This window comes from Bos grunniens, chromosome 22, assembly GCF_055505025.1.
Source record: "Bos grunniens cultivar Pamir isolate PY7600 chromosome 22, Bosgru_T2T1.0, whole genome shotgun sequence".
Classification (NCBI taxonomy): Eukaryota; Metazoa; Chordata; class Mammalia; order Artiodactyla; family Bovidae; genus Bos; species Bos grunniens.
The window spans coordinates 28,742,445-28,763,838 of NC_141186.1; the positions used below are offsets into that span (position 1 = coordinate 28,742,445).

At 45.4% G+C, this 21,394-nt stretch overlaps 1 protein-coding gene and 2 long non-coding RNA genes across 8 annotated transcripts in view; 1 reads left to right on the forward strand and 2 right to left on the reverse strand.

Moving 5' to 3' along the window:
- PDZRN3 (PDZ domain containing ring finger 3) overlaps window positions 1–15,380 on the forward strand; it is a 494,666-nt gene extending 479,286 nt beyond the window's left edge. For all 6 annotated transcript variants that reach the window (XM_086366714.1, XM_086366712.1, XM_086366710.1 and 3 more), the window contains 5 exons: window positions 6,398–6,496; window positions 7,663–7,725; window positions 10,881–10,982; window positions 12,160–12,276; window positions 12,909–15,380. In XM_086366714.1, the coding sequence (XP_086222840.1) occupies window positions 6,398–6,496; window positions 7,663–7,725; window positions 10,881–10,982; window positions 12,160–12,276; window positions 12,909–14,459 (1,932 nt within the window). In that variant the 3' untranslated portion in view covers window positions 14,460–15,380. The remainder of the gene's footprint in view (window positions 1–6,397; window positions 6,497–7,662; window positions 7,726–10,880; window positions 10,983–12,159; window positions 12,277–12,908) is intronic.
- LOC147348233 (uncharacterized) lies at window positions 682–6,402 on the reverse strand. Its single transcript, XR_015151261.1, has 2 exons — window positions 3,970–6,402; window positions 682–3,307 (listed from the first exon to the last, which is right to left on the reverse strand). It is a non-coding gene; the product is annotated as an uncharacterized LOC147348233 (long non-coding RNA).
- Window positions 15,290–21,394, reverse strand: part of LOC147348234 (uncharacterized) — a 241,404-nt gene continuing 235,299 nt past the window's right edge. The window contains exons 2-4 of the long non-coding RNA XR_015151256.1: window positions 16,418–16,537; window positions 15,935–16,086; window positions 15,290–15,486 (exon numbers count right to left, since the gene is read on the reverse strand). This is a non-coding gene — a long non-coding RNA (uncharacterized LOC147348234). The remainder of the gene's footprint in view (window positions 15,487–15,934; window positions 16,087–16,417; window positions 16,538–21,394) is intronic.

The following is a 21,394-nucleotide window of genomic DNA, read 5'->3' on the forward strand; positions in this document are numbered from 1 at the left end:
GCTGTCCATCTAGACCAGTGAGCGACAGGACAGCAGTGGTGGGGGAGGCGTAATCCAGGTAATGGTAATACATTATGCATACCAGTTTGATTAATGGTCTTCTTTGCCATCTTATCTCCATCCTCAGAGATAGTATTGATGCCACCTATGCTTTCCATGATGTGCTCAATCGTCTAAGCCTTTACCTCTAGCTTGGAGTGAGAATGAAATGTTGAGAATTTACAAGCCACCTAGTCAGTCTGAAGAACTGCAGTTTCCACTGAGCCTCAAAACAGTCTCTGGGAACATTAGCTGAGAAGTTTCAGAGAGGTGAAATGACTTTCCCAGGGCAGCCTGGCTTGCAATTGGCAGAGCCAAGTTTATTTTTTATTTGGATCTTTAGTCTGCCTTGGCAAGTCTTTCAATTTTGTTGAGCATCTACCATGTACAGTACATAATAGACAGACACTGCTCTTTCTGTACAATTCATTATTCAACTATTACTGCATTACTGTAATCTTCTTTATAAGCAGCCAAAGTAAATCCAAAATGTATACAAATCCCAAGACAGGTTCAGCTCTTACACTGTTGTGTTTCCAGAGCTTCTGAAGACAAGAGCTCTTATGCTTAACTAGTAGCAACTAGGCTCTTCTCTATGGTGGGGAACCATTCCCTGGAAATGGACTTTCCACAGCGAAGTCATATCATGTGCCTTTTTTTTATTAATGCCAAGAGATTAAACATGTTCAATTCTGGGTGATTAAGAATATAAATCATCATTCTGTTCTTTGCACTCTTTATTAACTTTTATTTTTGGCAGTGCTTGTCTTTGTCGCTGCGCAGCCTTTTCTGTAGGTGTGGCAAGCAGGACTCCTCTGGTTGTGGTGCTCAAGGCTTCTCGCTGTAGTGGCTTCTCTCGTTGCAGAGCACAGGCTCTCGGGCCCTAGAGCACTGGCTCAGTAGCGGTGCCACACGGGCTTAGCTGCTCTGCAGCACGTGGGATCTTCCCGGATCAGGGAATCGAAACCAGGTCTCCTGCACTGGCAGGCAGACGCATTACCACTGAGCCACCAGGGAAGTCCTCTTTGCACTTTTCTGAACTTCTGTAAATATAAAAAAAAATGTTTTTAATTTTATATTATAGTTGAGTAACAATGTGGTGTTACTTTCAGATCTATAATAAAGTAATTCAGCTATACATATACAAGTGTCTATTCTTTTTCAAATTTGTGAGGTTATTACAGAATACTGAGCCAAGTTCCCTGTGCTATATACCAGGTCCCTTTCGGTTATTTATTTTCAATATAGAAGTGTATACATGTCAAACCCAGACTGCCCATCTATCCCTCCCCCGGATCCCTCCCAACTGGTAGCCGTAAGTTCGTTCTCTGTGAGTCTGTTTTGGAAACTGCTCATTTGTTTCGACTAGAGAGCACCCACAAGTGATATCACAGGTTGTTTGTCCTCTGTCTGAGGTCCTTCACTTAGTATGGTCATGTCCAGGTCCATGCAGTTGCTGGAAAAGGCATTATTTTACTCTCTTTTATGGCTAAGTCATATTCCATTGTGTGTGTATCTTCTTTACCCATCCACCCATCCCTCTGACGACAGACATTTTGGTTCCTCGCATGTCTTGGCTGTTGTCAGTAGTGCTGCAGTGAACATCTGGGTGCAAGTGTCCTTTCAAATTATGGTTCTCTTCCACACAGAGGCCCAGAAGTATGATTGACAGATACGGTAGCTCTAGTTTTTTAAGGAAGCCCCATGTTGTTCTCCATCGTGCATATTAACAATTTATCTTCCCAAAAGCACTGTAGGAGGCTTCCCTTTTCTCCATGCCCTCCCTCTCCAGCATTCACTGCTTGTGGGCTTTTTGGTGATGACTGTTGTGACTGGTGTGAGGAGATACCACCTTCTAGTTCTGATGTGCAGTTACCAAATAATTAACAACGTAGAGCATCTTTTCATGTGTTTTCCAAAAAAAATCCAAAAAGCGTTATGTTACATTTACCTTTCAAAACTGGCTTCTTGAAGGTCCTCCCTATTTAGAATTTTTTTAGTTACCTACTCCAGAACATTTCTGGAGGCCAGATGTCTTTTACAGCCCCACAGGCCTTGTCACTATGAAGTACCCCCAGCACAGGTTTTCAAGTTGTTGTTACAGGAAATGTCTACGAGGCAACAGCGCTTTTTGATGCCCCATTCAGGTTATTTGGGCAACAAGCGTCCAAGATACAGTTGTGTTCCTGGTTTGTAGATTCCAGTGGAATGGGCCAAAAAAAAGACCCCATGTCTGGGTACTTCTTTTCCCTTACCATGTACCCCCAAGACAATCCCAAGCCCTCCCATAACTGAGATGCTGAGGATACTGTCGTATTTAAGTGGAGCAACTCCAAGAAAGGAGCTGCCAGGAACAGCAGCAGCAGGAGACTTGGAGACCAGGTACTTTTTCTGAGCTCTTCTGGCCCAGAGGGTCCACTGTCCATTGTGTGCACTAGGCTTGGCTGAGCTGTAAGAGGACCCACCTGGATCTGGAGGTTGGAGTCCCATCCACAAGGGATGGGGCAGTCCAGGTCCAAGTGGGGCTCATTTGCAGGCACGTCCTCCCCAGCTTCTTCATCTCCATCACAGTGTAGCCCTCTGGACCAAGGTTTCTCAGGCTCCAAGGACGTGACGGCAGCCCAGGTCACCAAGGCCCGAGGGAAGAATCACTGACTTGTCTTTATTTTTCTTTTTAGATTGTTTATTTTATATTGGAATATAGTTGACTTACAGTGTTGTTTATTTTAGGGGTACAGCCAATTGACTGATTTATACATAAACATCTATCTAATCTTTTAGGGGTTATGTTCCCATATAGGTTATTACGGAGTGTTGCGTTCCCTATACCATACAGTAGGTCCTTGCTGATTATCTGTTTCACATATATCACAGGGTACAGGTTAATCCCAGCTGCCGCCTAACTTATCCCTCCCTCCCCATCACCCACCTTTTCCCTTTGGGGCGCATACGTTTGTCTTCTAAGTTCGCGACTCCGTTCATGTTTTGACAGGCTGTGTGTCGTTCTCTGACTTCATTTGCTTAGTGTGATCATCTCCAGGTCCATCCATGTTGCTAGAAAAGGTCTTAGTTCAGTTTTTTTTCAATTGCCGTGTCATATTCCATTGTATAATGTGCCATATCTTGTTTATCCATTCGTCGGTCAGCGCATCTTTTGGTGGCTTCCATGTCTTGGCTGTTGTAGACAGTGCTCCAGTGAACACTGGGGTGCATTTGTCTTTGGGAATTTGTTGAGAAAGTTTCCTTTCTGGTTATAAAAGTAACATATCTGTTGGAAGAAATTGGAAGAATCAGAAGGGGGAAGTTCAGAGAAAGAAATCATCCCACCAGTAGCAATATGAACTAATGTCCACTTCAATAAGTAGTTCTTCAACTATCTGGCAATCAAAATATTGATGAAAATGGGGTAGAAATGATTTTCAAGTTACATTTTTATGAAAATCATACTGATTGTAGATTTCACACTGCTTACATTACTGGCACTGGGCCAAATGAGTATCTTTTTTTTTTTAAACACATCAGACCCCCATCTCTCACATTTCTTATGAGTCTTCCTAGCTCCTACTTGAATACTCTTAGCACATCATGCTGGTTTTTCCCCCCAAGAAATCAGTTCCAGACTTTTCACTTTCCTGGGTTCTTAAATGGATCCCTCAATTCTAGATGCGTGTTACAGAGTCATGCTTCTGAGACTGTCAGTGGTGCAAGTCCAGGAAGACCAGGTTAGGTGGGTGGTTACATTTTTAACATGTCACTGACCAATATATATGTGATTCTACCAAAGTGAGACTCTATATAACTCACCCCTTGCCTGCCTCTTCAGTTCAATAATACCGAGTCTTATGCCTTAGTTGATGAGACAAGTCTGAAAATCTTATTCTTGGCCATCAGGACAGAGTCTCAAACACTGCCCTCGGTTTCTGTACTTACCTCATCATGACCCCGAGGCATACTTCACATCCTATTAGAATGAAGCCCAGCAGAGCTCTGGTACTTTTTGATCTTTCTGAAGAGCTGTTCATCTTGGTGGTTGATCATTCAATGAAAACTATAACCTGTATTAGGATTTGTACTCAGGTAGAAGTCATATCACAGTATTTGTTGTTTTTCTTAGTTGCGTCTTAAAATCTCTCCAGTTAGCCTTCTCCCTGCTTTGGTTGCACATGTACTTGTTCCAGAACCAGCTGGCTTCTACCGTGAAGCCAGGGCTCAGGGGCTGCAGTGGTACATTTGGGCCCAAACAAGTCATCATGAAATCCCACAGATTTCCACTACCTCTTGTGGTGGTTTAGTCATGTCCGACTCTTCTAGGATCCCATGGACTGTAGCCTGCCACGCTCCTCTGTCCATGGGATTCTCCAGGCAAGGATAATGGAGTGGGTTGCCATTTCCTTGTCCAGGGGATCTTCCAGATCCAGGGATTGAACCCACGTCTCCTGCATTGGCAAGGGGTTCTTTCCCACTGAACCACCAGGGAAGCCCACATTACCTGTTAGGAAAGCACTAAAACAGAGCAAGTCTCGCCTTTGTCTGTCCCCCGATGAAGTGTGACCTGAGGTGGAGACTCGGGCATGCAGTTGGGACGTGAGGATGCTGTGAGACCACTACATGGGCCGTGTGCACATAGGCAACTCCACAGTATCTGTAAAGAACGCGCCCTTGCGGCTGAACGTCTGGTGCCTCTGGGACTGCTTAGTCTTTTCCTCAAAACACAAGGAAAGATAACAGGATTTCATTTCTGGGTAATATACCAGATTGCTAAAGCTTTAATGAGGAAGTCACTGAATTAATTAACATGTCAATATTCAGAAAATAAAATTATCTTATTGGGGGTGGGCGCACGTGAGAAACACACACACTTGGCTACAAACAACTGCTGTGACTTGGGTTAGAAACCGCCTGCACACAATCATCCTTCCTGTTTCCTGTAGACTTTCTCCGGGCCAGGCGATGCGCTGAGCTCGGCGGTCTTGTCTCGGTCACTCTCCACCCTGTCCAAGCGGCAGGATGACACGCACCAGTGAGGAAACAGGCTTAGATATAGTCACAAGCCCATAAAACCCAATGATGAAGCTGCTAGAAAGAGCGGGAATCTGCCCTCAGAGCCCCAGCTCGTCAGCAGCACCTCCACATTAGCCATAAAGACTGCTGAAAATATCAAGCAGAGCTTGGCAGTCTTCACTCAAAAGTTGCTCAAGGCTTCCCAGGATGCTGAAATAAAATCCAAGCTCCCCACACTGGCCTAGTGGCCCCTTTACGCGACCACCCTCAGGGCACCTCTCTTTTCCTTGCTCACAGGGCCTTAGCACCTCCAGTTCTCCCACCTAGAAAGTGTCCGTGGTATTGGGCGCCCGGGGGGGAGTTCAGGAGTGTCTGCTCCATAACTGCTTTGAGCTTCACCCAAGAAACAACCCTATCCTCACCACCATCTAAGAGGAGCCAGGAGCGAGGAAATAGTCCCAGAGACGGGCCCCATCTTGGAGCCCCTCCTGGTTAGCAAGCAGCTAGCAGTAAACACCGGACCAGGGGATCCGCCTGGAAACTTACTAGCAGGCGGCCCTTTGCACAGGCCTGTACTTGGGTGCTGTGGAGTCTCGCCTGGGCGGTTGGCAGTGCGGGCAGAAGGGGAGACGGGGCCTAGGAATGCTTTCAGAGAACCAGGCCTCTTGCTCCCAAGGCTCCAACCGTTTTCAAAGTTCTGACTTCATTCCGAAGCACAGTTTAATTGTCAAATACAGTGGCGCTCGCTGTGCCCATGTGTCTCGCATTTGGGCTCACTTCGCTTTTATCTTATTTAATTTGTTGTAATAGCGTCTGAAACTAATTTCTCGACTGTAAATATCACAGCTGTTGTGGAAAGCATTAATTGCATGCTATCACGTTACCCTCCTTCCTTGGATCAATTTATGTGTAATCTGTTTGCAAGTTCTATTACTGCACATATTAAGGGAACGCAACGTGAAATAATCTAACCAAACACATTGGAAACATTTGTACTGAAATGGCTGGATGGTTTGGAAATATTCTCATTGGTGGCAGACATTGAAAGAATGCTTTTGAAAAGACCGACCCCAGAAGTCTCGATGCTGTGTGAAATATGGATAATTTTTCTTCGGTGGGATCAATAAAATAACTATTTTCAAAATGACTTTATATTGACTGAAAGGTCAGAAATGCCCTCGGCATTGATCTCTTGCCTATAATCACCTTTTGTTTAGTAAGTTAACCACTCTGCCCACAGCAAATGCAAAGAAATCCAGTTCATCATTTAAACAAAATGTTTTTTAAAGCATCTGATGTCCTCCCAGCCATCTCTGCCTGTTGGAGTCTCACAGGGAATGCCCTTTTCTTTGTCTAGGAAGTGGATCTCTACAGAATGCACAGCCAGGACAAGCTGGGCCTCACGGTGTGCTACCGGACAGATGATGAAGATGACATTGGCATCTATATAAGCGAGGTATTGAGGCTCATTTTTTATAACTATCGTAGCAGGACAGAGGCTGTATTCTTTCTTTCCTTTTAATGTGTTAAGCAGCTCTGGCTTATTGAGATGTCTTTGGAAAGACACAGGCAGATTTCTTTGTCCCCTTTATCACACTCCATGAAACTACCCTACATAGGGGTTAAGTTCTAATGTCAGCGCATAAGGCAAAATTATCCTTCAGAAGCCTGCAAATCGGCCATAAAATGGAGCCGTTTGCTTGGTTTTGTGTATTCAACCCCGAGGGAAAAGCAGATTCCCGTTTCCCATCTCCAGTTCACTGAATGGGATGGGGGAGGGAGTCATTTACACTTTTTCAAGTATTTCTGCTGTTTCTCTTGATTTTTTTTTCTTTTGCTAGAATGTATATCATTGAGTTCACAGTGCAACTTCAAAGTATTGGGTTGGCCCAAAAATTCATTTGGTATTTTCCATCATGAACTTTTTGACCAACCCAATACATAGACGGAAGTATTTTCATCTTCCCAGAGAAGCCAATGCAAAGCAGATGATTTCAGTATGGGTATCTCACCTTGCAGCCCATCTTTAGTAGCACACAAGCCCCATTCTATCAGGAAATAAAATCCATCTCGATGGGCTGAACCAAGGGATGTGACTACTAGGCTTTCTACCCATCCCGTTGAGTAGACTTCATCTACTAAGCTTCAGCTGGCCCACCATTACTGCATGTGGGGGTGTCTCTCTAAAATGCAATCCCACTTGTCTCAACTAGATTCTGTTTGTAAAGTTCCTTTCCAAAATTTAATATACACATTTGGCAAAATAATGACAACATCACTGCTAGACCACATAATGAAAGGTACCCTTTCACGTGTATGCCAGCACACTTTTGCTTTTCCTTTCTGGGTATGAAACAACTGTTAGCTGTGCCTCTCCATCCCCTCAGGTGGGCAGGGAAGCAGGGTTGCGGGCAAGAGTCCAGGACCACGGCCTGGAAAGGGCTTGGAAACGTTATCAATCCATGTTTGTGTCTCCCTGCATGACACTGAGTCTTGTTTATTCCTCTGTAAAATAAAAACAGAGGGATGAGCATGATGACGTGTTAGAGGCAGACTTTGGACGGTGCTCTTGGTTTCTTTTCGTGCATGTCTGAGTTACCCACTCAGTGCCGTGTGTTTCAGATTGACCCTAACAGCATTGCGGCCAAGGACGGGCGCATCCGAGAAGGAGACCGCATTATCCAGGTAGGTCAGCGTCCTCTGTTCATTCACTTAAGAGCAGACTGCTTCAGGTAATAGCTTTAGGGCTGAAAATGCAGAAGTTAACAAACAGCTATCGGTATTGCAAAACCAGATGTGTGGTGAGGCAGACCAGTTAAATTAGGGTCGAAATACCAGCTCTGGAAAACACCAGGACACAGGGCATGGTAGGGCCCGAGACAAACTGGAGAGAGGCTGCCCCATCTAAACAGGCAGGCCGCCCCCGCGCCTTACACCACACAAGTCAGCTCGTCTCACTTCCTGTCCTTCTCTTTGGACCAAAGATAACACAGGACAAATCAGGTCCACAGTTCTGGTGACCCCAAATAATGCTCATTTTATCTTTCTCTGAAGGATTCATTTTGGTCCAGGCATTTCAACTTTATGCAGTCTTTTAAACTTTCTGACTCAGCAGGTAACTACTATATAGAATGGCTTTTAAGAGTACTTTATCTGTAAATGATATCTGTTGCTCTTTGGAGTCAAAATGAGACCATCTGAATATAGAGACACAGATGTAGAGAACAAATACATGGATTTCAAGGGGGAAGGGGAAGATGGGAGAAATTGAGAGACTGGGATTGACATATATATACACTACTGATACTATATGTAAAATTGAGAACTAATAAGAACCTACTGTAGAGCACAGGGCACTGGATTTCATGCCCTGTGGTGACCTAAATGGGAGGGGGTATACATATGCGCACTGCTGAGTCCCTTTGCTGTGCGGGAGAAGCTAACACCACATTTTAGAGCAACTCTACTGCAATCAAAATTAATATAAAATACACCAGTTGTTCCTCTTGTAGCTAGTCTGTTTTTTATTGTTAAATTAAAAATTAAAATACAGATAACATCTTTCTGTTGATGTACGGTTGCTTTAAAATGTGTTCCTTTAGGGTTTATTACAGGATATTGAATATAGTTCCCTGTGCTCCACAGGGGGACCCTGTTATTTTAGCCATTGTGTGTGTGTGTGTGTGTGTGTATATATGTATCATGTACACAAACTTCTACAACCCATTCCTCTCCTTTCTCCTAGCCAAAGAGCAGTCTACTCCTACATCTCTGAATCTGTTTCTGCTTTATAAATAGCTTCATTTGTGTCATATTTTAGATACCACATAGCAGCTATCATATGGCATTCATGTCTCTCTCTCCCTGACCTACTTCACTGAGTATGATAATATCTATTAATAGCTGCATCCATGTTGCTGCAGATGGCTTATTTCAGTCTTTTTATGGCTGAGTAGTATTCCATTGTGTGTTAAGTACCACCTCTTTATCAGTTTCTCTGTCAGAGACTTTGATTGGCATTTATTGTATTAGTTTCTGCTGTACACCGAAGTGAATCAGCTACACATATCCCGTGTCACCACAGGGCAGAGGCTTCTGTGCTGTGCAGTAGGAACTCATTCGTTATCTATCTATGCATAGTATCAATAGTGTACATATGTCAATCCCAGTTCACCCCACCCCTCCCCCTCTTGGTGTCCATTCATTTGTTCTCTACATCGGTTTCTCTACCACTGTATTGCAGGTAAGTTCATCTCTACCATTTTTCTAATTTCCACAGGCATGCAGGCATTAATGTATATTTGTTTTTCTGGCTTACCTTACTCTGTATCACTGTCTCTAGGTCCATCTGTGTCTCTCCAAATGACACAATTTCTTTCCTTCTTATGGCTGAGACATACTCCATGGTACATATGTTCCACATCTTTATTCATTCCTCTGCTGCTGGACAATAAGTTGCTTCCAGTCCTACCTAGCTATTGTAAAGAGTGCTGCTATGAACACAGGGACACATGTATCTTTTTGCATTAGTGTTTGGTCTGAATATATGCCCAGGATTGGGATTTCTGGATCATATGGTAGTTCTATTATGCCCTTTTTTAAATCTCGCAGAAATTGAGATTGGTTTCTTACGGGTAGAAGGCTTACCTTGTACTTCTGCTCATTCCTTTCTTCTCATTTATAATCCACTCTGTTTCTCTCTATCACTATATACCTCCCTATGAGTAATTTTCATTTCCGTTTCCACTGCTTATTCTATACTTCCCTGGACTTCAACCCAACTTTTATTCCTAAAGGGGCTGAATCCTCAGTAGTAACTGCTTTTTCAGTTGCTTTAGTTTTCCACAAGCATCTACCACTGGGTCTGGAAACACTGAGTTCCTTACCTGCCCTCTCTGCCTTCACTGCGCTGCAGCAAGTGTTAACCGAGATCGATGATGCCCTGTGCTGTTATAAGGCAAGAGACTCAGATGGAAGGCTCAATCTTCCAGCTTGTAAGTGGGACCATTGCTGAGTCCCCTGGAGCTGAGACCTCTAGACCAGCAGAGCTCAAAGGTGACCGGACAGGAAGCAAAAATCCTGCAAGAGAGTGATCAGGTGTGATGGTGAGATTGTATAATGCTGCTGCTACTGCTAAGTCGCTTCAGACATGTCTGACTCTGTGCGACCCCATAGACGGCAGCCCACCAGGCTCCCCCGTCCCTGGGATTTTCCAGGCAAGAGTACTGGAGTGGGGTTCTCCGGAGATTGTATCATACTGTTGTATGTATATTGTATATATACGACAAGTATTGTACAATACTGTTTATATGTGTAACCTAGAAAAATGGTACAGATGAACTTATCTGCCTTTGTCCCACCTAAAGACGTTGGTGTCAAACCTGGAACACAAAACACCCTAAATAATACCATCATATTCACATCAGACCCATTGCTTCTTTTCTTCCATATTTTTCAAAAACATCTGTAGTCATGCTTAAGTATATTCCACTTATACTCCTTCCTGAATATATTTAATTCTGTCTTGTTAAGTTGCTTAGATGTTTTCCCTCTTCACAACACTGTGATTTCTCTCAGTGCGGCCTTCTGGAGTCCCAGTTACTCCTGTTCACACAGCCTCATCTCGTGAACTACTCCTATGGAGTCTGTCTCCTATAGCAGAGACAGTGCTTCAGACTGAACAAGGCCTTTCCTTGTGAAAACGAGCATTCTTTTCAACCTACCTGGAAGTTCTCTGTTCCAGCTGTGCTTGGGCAATGGATGCAGGCTTGAAATAATAGAGAATCGTGTTCAACAATCTAATCATGCTACCATCCACCCCTCCACCTTTTTCTTCGTAGATTAATGGGATAGAGGTACAGAACCGTGAAGAGGCTGTAGCTCTGCTAACCAGTGAAGAAAACAAGAACTTCTCATTGCTAATTGCCAGGCCCGAGCTCCAGGTAAGGCGGCTCCCAGCACATAGTCTGTAGTTGTGAAATCACTCACGGAGTTCCTGCCCTGCAGAAAATATATTGAATCAGAACTTGAAGGTACCCTGTGCCCCGAAAAGGTAATCTGACTTCCAGTCTATCTCTTGCTTTGGCCTTTTAAGGGAGGTGCAGATATCCACCTTGGCATTTACACGGCATGCCCAGAAGCTTCATTAATGCAGGGAGTGTAATGAAGGAAAAGAGGAAGATACATAATGGCATGGAAAAACACAGCCAGGGTCATGGCCATCAAAATGTTTGACTGCCCAAGACCCCGACCACTTTCTGTGTGGGTCTCATTACAATGGCAGAGTGCAAGAAACATACAGCCTGATGACTATAGTTACCAACACTGTAATGACTACTGGAAATTTGCTAGGAGTGAAGTTCAGATACTCTCATCGCACACACTACAGTAGTATACGTTAATTGACTGTAGTCATTATTCCACTATGCACATCAAATCATCACAATGTACATCTTACCCATAATAGTTTTTACTTTTAAAAAGCAAAAGAAACATTACTGAGCAGACTTTTTCTTAAAGGGCCAAGTAAGAAATGTGACTGGCTTTGGGGGTTGTATATGGTCTGTGGTGCAGCTGCAGGCCAGATGTGTAGATCTCAGACCCCTGACTAGTCTGCTTTTTATGAGCAAGAGAGACAAGAGCCTGATAAAGGCGACAGGCCCTTGCCCAAGACTAAGAGGTAGTTAGCAGACCTACCTTTGTTCATCAGAAAGAACTCTGTCCCAAACTGCCCGCGCTTTCTCCTTGGGGCCTGCTAAACTTGGGTGTGGGCCCAGCAGGAGAGGAGCCAGGGCTGTGGCTCTCTGATCCCCTAACTCAGTGGCCTCCTTCACGGCAAGTAGCTGAAGTGCACGAAGGCACTTAACCCTGCAACAGCAAAACAACAGGGCACAGCCTCGCCCCTAGATGTGTGGTGGAGGGTGGGAGGGGTCTTTACCTTAAGGATGGGGTCCGTGTCTGTCAGAGAGCCAAACAACAGGCAGACTGCATTGGGATGACTCCCGGAGGAAGCCTAGAAATGCGATTCCCCAAGGTCATGTCCTTTCCTAAAAATAAATAAAACAGAAGAAGCAAAAAGGACCTCTTCTGAAGCCTGTGTGGGTGGCTGCCTCTCCACAGCTGGACGAGGGCTGGCTGGATGACGACAGGAACGACTTTCTGGATGACCTGCACATGGACATGCTGGAGGAGCAGCACCACCAGGCCATGCAGTTCACGGCCAGCGTCCTGCAGCAGGTACCGCTGGCTGCCCCTCCCTCCCAACAGCAGGGACGTCTGCTCCCCACCCTACCCCCCACCCCATGATCCTTAGGATCCTGAGAAACCCACCAGCTGGCAAAAGAAAATCAATGCTTTTTCTGTCTGCCCACCAATGAAAAGCAAGCTGATATCCTCCCAGACCGAGAGAGTGCTGCTGGGCTTAGAAAGCAGAACAGTAATGCCAAGGTACCACTGACCTTCTGATACTTGTTTGGAAAACACACGTGACAAAATAAAGAGCAGATCAGAGAAAGCAATTCCCTCTGTTAACCTCAGCTGCTTGGTGCCCTTTCCCCTCCCCTCCTCTGCCACCACCATTGTCAGAGATGCTGGAACCACTCCAGTGCCTTAGGCACTCAAGGATGTCCTCTGTGCCTCCTGCTTCCTGGTAAGAGGTACTGGAAGAGCCGCAATCATTCAGTAGGTCAAGTGATTGTCCTCCTTTCCCAGATGGAGGTGAAGCGGCTCACCTAGGGGAACTTCTCAAGCTAACTATCTCAGCAACCCAAGTCCCTCCCTCCCTCCTACCGGAATAGTGGCACCGCACCCGGGACCGTCCCTCCAGCCTCCCTCCCCGTGACCAAGTGTTCTTGTTTTCTGTCGTGTAGAAGAAGCACGAGGAAGACGGGGGAACTACAGACACGGCCACCATCCTGTCCAACCAGCACGAGAAAGACAGCGGCGTGGGCCGGACAGACGAGAGCACACGCAATGACGAGAGCTCGGAGCAGGAGAACAACGGCGACGATGCCCCTGCGGCCTCCCCGCCGCTGGCCGGGCAGAGGAAGCTCACGTGCAGCCAGGACACCCTGGGCAGCGGCGACCTGCCCTTCAGCAACGAGTCCTTCATCTCGGCCGACTGCGCCGACGCCGACTACCTGGGCATCCCCGTGGACGAGTGCGAGCGCTTCCGCGAGCTGCTGGAGCTCAAGTGCCAAGTGAAGAGCGCCGGCCCCTATGGCCTCTACTACCCCGGCAGCACCCTGGACGCCAGCAAGAGCGACCCCGAGAGCGTGGACAAGGAGCTAGAGCTGCTCAACGAGGAGCTGCGCAGCATCGAGCTGGAGTGCCTCAGCATCGTGCGCGCGCACAAGATGCAGCAGCTCAAGGAGCAGTTCCGCGAGCCCTGGATGCTGCACAACAGCGGCTTCCGCAACTACAACACCAGCGTGGACGGGCGCAGGCGCGAGCTCGCGGACATCACCGAGCTGCCCGAGAAGTCCGACAAAGACAGCTCGAGCGCCTACAACACCGGCGAGAGCTGCCGCAGCACCCCACTCACCTTGGAGATGTCCCCCGACAACTCCCTGCGGAGGGCGGCCGAGGGAGAAGGTGCGGCGGAAGCTTACGGGCCGTCCCCCAAGAACCTGCTCTCCATCACGGAAGATTCCGAGGGGGGCTCCCCGAACTACAGCCCTTCCCCTAAAGAGCTGGATCCCAGCCCGGCTCCGGAGAGCAAAGAGAGGAAGCCCAGCGACGAAGGTGGCGGCGGCAGCGGGAGCCCCACCCCCGGCGCAAAGCTGGGAGGCTCGTACCTGCCGCCCTTCCCGCACTCGCCCTACAAGCACGCCCACATCCCCGCGCACGCACAGCACTACCAGAGCTACATGCAGCTGATCCAGCAGAAGTCGGCCGTCGAGTACGCGCAGAGCCAGATGAGCCTGGTGAGCATGTGCAAGGACCTGAACTCAGCCAACCAGTCGGAGCCGAGGATGGAGTGGAAGGTGAAGATCCGCAGCGACGGCACGCGCTACATCACCAAGCGCCCGGTGCGGGATCGCCTGTTGCGGGAGCGCGCGCTCAAGATCCGAGAAGAGCGCAGCGGCATGACCACGGACGACGACGCGGTGAGCGAGCTGAAGATGGGGCGCTACTGGAGCAAGGAGGAGAGGAAGCAGCACGTGGTGAGGGCCAAGGAGCAGAGGCGGCGGCGCGAGTTCATGATGCAGAGCCGGCTCGATTGCCTGAAGGAGCAGCAGGGGGCCGACGACAGGAAGGAGATGAATATCCTCGAACTCAGCCACAAAAAGATGATGAAGAAGAGGAATAAAAAGATATTTGACAACTGGATGACAATCCAAGAACTCTTAACCCACGGCGCAAAATCGCCAGACGGCACTAGAGTATACAATTCATTCCTCTCGGTGACTACTGTATAATTTTCACTTCTGCATTATGTACATAAAAGCGAACACTACCATTGGGGTAGCAATTCCTGCCTCGTTCAATGCGGCAAGTTTTTGTATATAAGATAAATCGCAACATCATGTTTATAGTCTAAATTAGCGAGCCCTACCACTCTGGGTGTCTTAAGTGGAGAAAAACCACCCTTAACTACTATCCTGGAAGGCAATATTAACCAAACAGCTTTTTTTTCAAACAGCAAGGATACTTTTTTACTCCTTACCTTTTACATAAAGTTTTTAAAGTTCAAAAAGATCTTTTACTACGCATACCTTCACAGAATAATTTGTTTAAACTATATTCATAAAAGAAAGTTAAACACGCTTTTTTCCTTTTCTGCTAAAAACACAGATATAACTGCTGGTATGTATTTTAATGGAGCTCTATTTTATAATGTTACTTTGCTGAATGTGTTTCATAGGAGTGACCATTAATATATTATTTAGGTCAAAGCTTCAACTCCAACCCACCAAACTCTGTGGTTAACTATATATAATGCACATAACCAAACCAGAGGTGTTTAGAATTGGGATACACACTAAACATTTTTTCTGGTTAAAGTTCCCAAGAGAGTGTAAAGGTTTTAACAGAAGGCAAAATATAATGCAACTTTGTGGGAGTTTACAGCATGTTTGCAAATATTGCAACTCATTGGAGGACTTTTTGCATGTACAGGAAAGTTGTGGATGGAGAAGGTTTGTGGAATTTTAAGTGCTCATTGTAGGAGAAACCTTTGCTTTGTAGATTCAAAGGGAGACTTTTACAAGCAAATTCACAGAATCATGATTAGTTATAAACAAGTAAATGAAGTTAAAATAAATTATTATTTTCTATGTTTTGAAGTGTTCCTCATTTTGCAGTGGTGCCTATAAAATAAAAGCCTTTTTTGCAGTGTTTCCTTCTTTCCTTCATTGTCTTACTTGATGCTTTAGAAGAATTTGAGTGTTTCAGATCATCCAATACCTTCATCCTGCCTGGAATCCAAAGACAGATGTACAAAGTCTGTTAGGAAAAAAAAAAGGAATCAAACACTCACCATTTACTCTAGCCTTACAGAAAGCCTCAACTTGACCCACGTCTACCCTACAGACTTGAACAAGCAAGTTTATCAACCAACAAACATCATGTTTACAATTTCTGTGAAATTTCTTTGGTTTCTGGCAACCATTACTGCCTGTCAGTAATATCTAACATCTCTGAGATGTTGGATTTCTAAGACACATCTGCAAAATCTATAATATTTCCATAGAACAACAAGGTACACCAAAGTAGGTGGGCTTCAAAACTGGTATCTTTCAGACTCCAACAACCCACAGGATTCTACATAATGAATTTGTTACATACTGTTCCCTGATTACAACATTCACACAAGTTTCAGCTATAATACCTCCTGAAAAGACACATACATGAATGAATGAATGAGATTACAAAGTGTATCATTTTCACTTACCTTGATGCCAGATAATTTCTCTCTGAAACTTGAAGTATCCAGGTATTTAGGTGTGTGCGACTTAGATTCCTTCAACACACCCTGTTTGAACCAAAATTCCTCCCTTGCAGTCAGAAAAGACTTAGTAGTAGTCATACTTCCATTAGAACAACCTAATGAAGATAAGACACTGATATCTTAATGGGGAGGAATAAATATATCTGTTCATTGCCTCTGCAAGACCAGGCACTGCAAAGATCATTACCCATGCTACGTGAGTTTTTGCAAAAGGTGGACTATTAGCACCATGGTTTTCAATACTCTCCAAGGTAAAGTTCCAACAGATGATTGGATCTTTGGCTCCAGCTCTCTTACCTCCCATCTGTCCTCACTAGTCCACGTGTTACCAAGACCCAGAACAGTCAGATGGATTACAAGTTGCTGTGAGACATATACAGGTTGTAAGAGTTAAGTGCGTGGGTTTCTCTGGGGAAATAGCTTTACCTGCCTCATGCGTTCTCATTAAAGATCAGAGTGTTATATATTGGCACAAGGAGGGCAGACTTCTGATTCTCCATAACAGCCACTACCCCTGGATGGGTGACTCAACTTTATTCCTAAAATCTAAGGGGAAAGAAATGAGAATTTACTGATTATCCAGTGCTATACCTTTCAACACAGTAGCCACTAGCTACAGCTGGCTATTAAACACATATAAATACGGTTAGTCTAAACCGAGCTGTTCTGAGAAAATGTCTTTCAAAGACGTAGTACTAAAAAAAAGACAAAATACTTCAGTAGTTCTTTGCATGTTGAAATGATAATACTTCGCATATCTTGGATTAAATTATTTCAATTTCAGCTTTTTACTTTTTCAGGTGGTTACTAAAAACATTTAAATCACAGATGTGACTCAACACTTTATTTCTATTGGCTAGCACCAATACCGGAGAAGGCAAGGCACCCAACCCCAGTACTCTTGCCTGGAAAATCCCATGGACGGAGGAGCCTGGTGGGCTGCCGTCTATGGGGTTGCACAGAGTCGGACACGACTGAAGCAACTTAGCAGCAGCAGCAGCACCAATACAGACCAAAACACGAGACCTCTCCAAATTCACAGGCCAGTTCTGCCAGGCAGAGGGCCTTGTCAACAGGTCAGATTAAGAACGGTGTCCAGATGAGTGTAGGGCTGTGATCTAAGTTTGCACCCCCTGATACCCAACCCTTTACCTTCCCCGCTCTGCCTCCACCAGCTTCTCAAGAAGTAATTCTAAGTCTCTGGGTTGGGCTACTCCTTGTAGCCTAGTCAACATCATGATAAAAGGAACTGCTTCAAAGTGACAGACATTTCACTCGGTTCCCCTTGGAGTTTTAAGTGACAAAATATTCTAACACCACTGGCAAAAACATATGACATAAAAATCTAGGAACTGGAGGCACTAATTAAGCTTTTCATCTTTTAAATGAAAACAGGATGCCCTAAAAAGCAAGAACCACAAATGTGATGCGGCAGGACTATCCACTGCCAGGGGAAAGCTAGTTAGAGAACTAATGAGGATTATAAACTAAACTTTGAAAAGTAACCAAATACATTATCTAGTTGGAGTCTAAGAAGTAAGTTACAGGTTACTTGTTAGCAAAATTGCCCAGAACCGAAGAAGCAAACAATTCTGCCAGAAGCAACCACAACTCCCACTTTTATTTCAGCTTCCCAATTGTTTTAAGTGCATTAAGATTTCTGCAAAATATCAACTAATTAAAAAGAAATCACTAAAATGGAGATAAGATGCAAGAATTCTCATGGCTACTGCTGTACTCTTCAATTTTGATTAAACATGAATTCCCTAAAGCAGTCAGAAAACAAAGTGTGGTTCTTTGAGTTTTGTTCAGATGGGTTTTCCTGCTTACAGGATCCATTTTCCTTAGCTTCCAGTTTGAACTAATCCTGAAAGGGCAGGGGCCATGGGGCCGTGTGCTCTGCCTGTAGCCTGGCACTGCCTTTTAATGGCAGAAAGCTGACCTCAGTGCACTCAGCATCTTTTTAAAATGAAAAATGAGAAATTAATGATCCTTACTTGAATGGGGCTATTGTAGAGTTACATTTGCTTACCAATTTGGTAATTCTAGAAAAAATCCTCAGAAACCAAATGAAACTCCCCAGATGTCAGAGCCTCTCAAAAATATATCAGGATTAAATGGAACTGTGTTCATTCCTCCTCCTCAGCTGCCACCCCAGACTATGGGTTTGATTTGAAGAATCATCACTATCTCTATGCTCCAGGTGCTGTGTCAGAAACCAACATGGATTTGTTCAGCCAGGAGTTTTTGTGCCTGCTGTGTTTAAAGATCATAATGAGTTCTCATGGAGCTCTCCTCAGCTCAGTTCAGTCACTCAGTCGTGTCCGACTATTTGCGATCCTGTAGACTGCAGCACGCCAGCCTTCCCTGTCCATCACCAACTCCCAAAGCCTACTCAAACTCATGTCCATCGAATCAGTGATGCCATCCAACCATCTCATCCTCTGTCGTCCCCTTCTCCTCCCACCTTCAATCTTTCCCAGCATCACGGTCTTTTCTAATGAACCAGTTCTCATCAGGTGGCCAAAGTATTAAATAAGAAAAGAAAAATCCAATCATCACACCAATACTTTAAACATACTTTAAACATATCAACAAGGTTAGAGGTGGAGGGCAGATAGGAGATCAAGTGCCGGATTTCAGGGAGGGTCTCTCATAGAGTTACAGCTGAGCTAAGAGCCAGTGGATGGATGTTAGTTAACTGGGAAGACAAGTCATATTTGAGGCAAAGCAAACCATGTGTGCAAAGGCCCAGAGGTGGGCACACTTTAAATAAACATGCTTTATTTCAAACAAACCAGTGTACTTGACAGAATGATGGGTAGTAAGAGTGGGGAGACAGGTAGGAGCCAAACAGCTGAGAGTACTCTGGTTCAATTTTACATATACAAGCCCACTCAGCAAAGGATCAGCAAGTCAGTCACTCAGAGTAAAAAACCTGCCTGGGCAGAGTAGGAAAGTGGTCCTCCCTCCCCTCCTCCCTCCCTTCATATTTAGACACAACTCATCAGAAAGGAAGAGTCACAGACACCGAGAACAGAGTGGAGGGCGTCAAGGGGGAGGCAGTTGAGAGAGCGATGGAGTGGGAGGTCGGTGTTATCAGACATAACCTTTTATATACAGAACAGATAGACAACAAGGTCCTACTGTATAGCATGGGGAACTGTACTCAATTTTTCCAATGGAAAAGAATATTTTAAAGAACACACACACACATATATATAACTGAATCACCTTGCTGTACAGCAGTAATTAACACTGTAAATCAACTGTACTTCAATAATAAAAGAATAGAGCAGCCACTGTAGGAAAAAATTTTAATAAATAAAAATACTTAAAGAGGAGACGAAAGTGAAATTTGGATGCCCAGGAAACAAATTGTACGTGTATCGCCTGAGCCTGGAGACCACTCAGGGCATGGGCCAAGCCTACACTCATGCTACAGATGAAATATCTGTGTCCCCGGGAAACCTAATCCCTAAGGTGATGTGTGAGAAGATGGACCCTCTGGGAAGTGATCAGCTCATGAGGCTGGAGTCCTCATGAATGGGATCAGCACCCTATGAAAGAGGCCCTCCAGAGACCCCACCTCCACCATGCAATGAGACAGAAGATGCCCACTGCAATCCCCAAGAGGGCTGCTCCCGAGCCTGAGCTTGCTGACACCTGGGTCTCAGACATCCAGTGGTCAGAGATGAGAGACATTTCTTCTGTTTAGAAGCCACCCCATCTTATCATATTTTGTTAACAGCAGTCAGAACAGATAGAGACATTTGGTTTCTCTTGAGGGAATCACCACCTGGTACCAAATGCTACTACAACCATTTCTCAGAAAACTCTAAAAGGACGCCAGATCTGAGTTACAAATTTGGGCTCTGCTGTAGCTGGCAGGGGACAAAGGTCTGTCTAAGGACGTGAAGTGCAGTTGACTGGCTTGCCTCTGAGACCTGGGTTCGATCCCTGGGTTTGGGAAGATCCCCTGGAGAAGGGAAAGGCTACCCACTCCAGTATTCTGGCCTGGAGAATTCCATGGACTGTATAGTCCATGGGATCGCAAAGAGTCAGACACCACTGAGCAACTTTCATAGTACAGAGTTCTCTCTGATCTAAAAAATACAGACATGAAGCCAGCTCTCAATGAAAGTTAATTCACTGTGCAAACTCAGGGAACTCTTATTTAAAAAGTCTGAATGCTTACATGTTACAGGCTCTCTGGTCGCAAGATCCGCCTGCACACCACCCCTCCCCTGGGTGTGGATGCCCACCATTCCGCCATCGCTCTGTGGTCCGCATGCACATTCTTTTCTTTACTCGCGAGCTCTACAATGCCCCCTCCCCCACCACAGCATAAAGAACTGTTTTCCCTTAGGCAACCTGACTGAATACATGAGATTTCCCACTGGGGAGGAGAAGCCAACCCCGGTCCTACCTGGCCCACCTGCCAGGATTCCACACGGATCACGGAAGTGGCTGAATGAAGAAGGGCAGACACACGGGGAAGAAGAGCAAAGAGAGCTTTGCCCTGCTGCCCATCTGCCTTCAGCCCTTCTCAGCCCTTCAAGTGGCCAAGGAGCATCTACTACATACTGATCCCTCTGCTGGGACCAGGAACACACTGGGGGCAAGACAGAGATGAATCCCCTTCACAGAATACCCCTTCTGCCAGTGGCAAGCTAAAAAAGAAAAAAAAAAAAAAGTGCAAATAAACAAAAGACTTGCAAATCATATTGGGCAAACAAGCACAGGCTGAGAGAAGCACTACCCACTCAAGCAGGGGTCTCACAATAGGATCCCTGAACTCACAGCACCAGCAGCACCTGCGATATTACTGGAAATGGAAATTCTTGGGCCCCACCCCAGACCAACTGATTTGGACACTTAGAGGTCACGCAGTCTGCTTTCTTCAAGCCCTTCAAGTGACGAGATGCATGCCAAAGTTTCAGAAACTGTAAACAAACAGGAATTTTGACTGTTTTGGTTCTGAAGGGTTTTTTTTTTCCCTTGTTGGTTTCTTTTGACCCCTAATTCTTAGATCAGTTCCTGACATAGCAGGGGCCTTAGAGAATATGTGGAGTGAACCATCAGGTGGGTTATTGTACTTTAAGCTGGATTATCAGAAAAAAACATCCTAAATATCTAAGTGAACTCTAAAGTTGGGGAAAGAGACAGCCATGCACAGCATGGGCAAGGATATTGCATGCCACCTCTCACAGAAAGTACAAAAGCCCTCGGGTAGGAAGGCATTTTCTCTGGAACCAGACTGCCTGACAAGCCATGCTTTGCAGTTTCAGTGTCCCATCTCTGATTCTAGGATCCAGAGTCTTATCCACCCTCAAGGAACACAAAGGTAGGCATCCTCGTTGCTTAATGAGCAGTTGAAAAACCTACCCTCTCTGTAAGCAG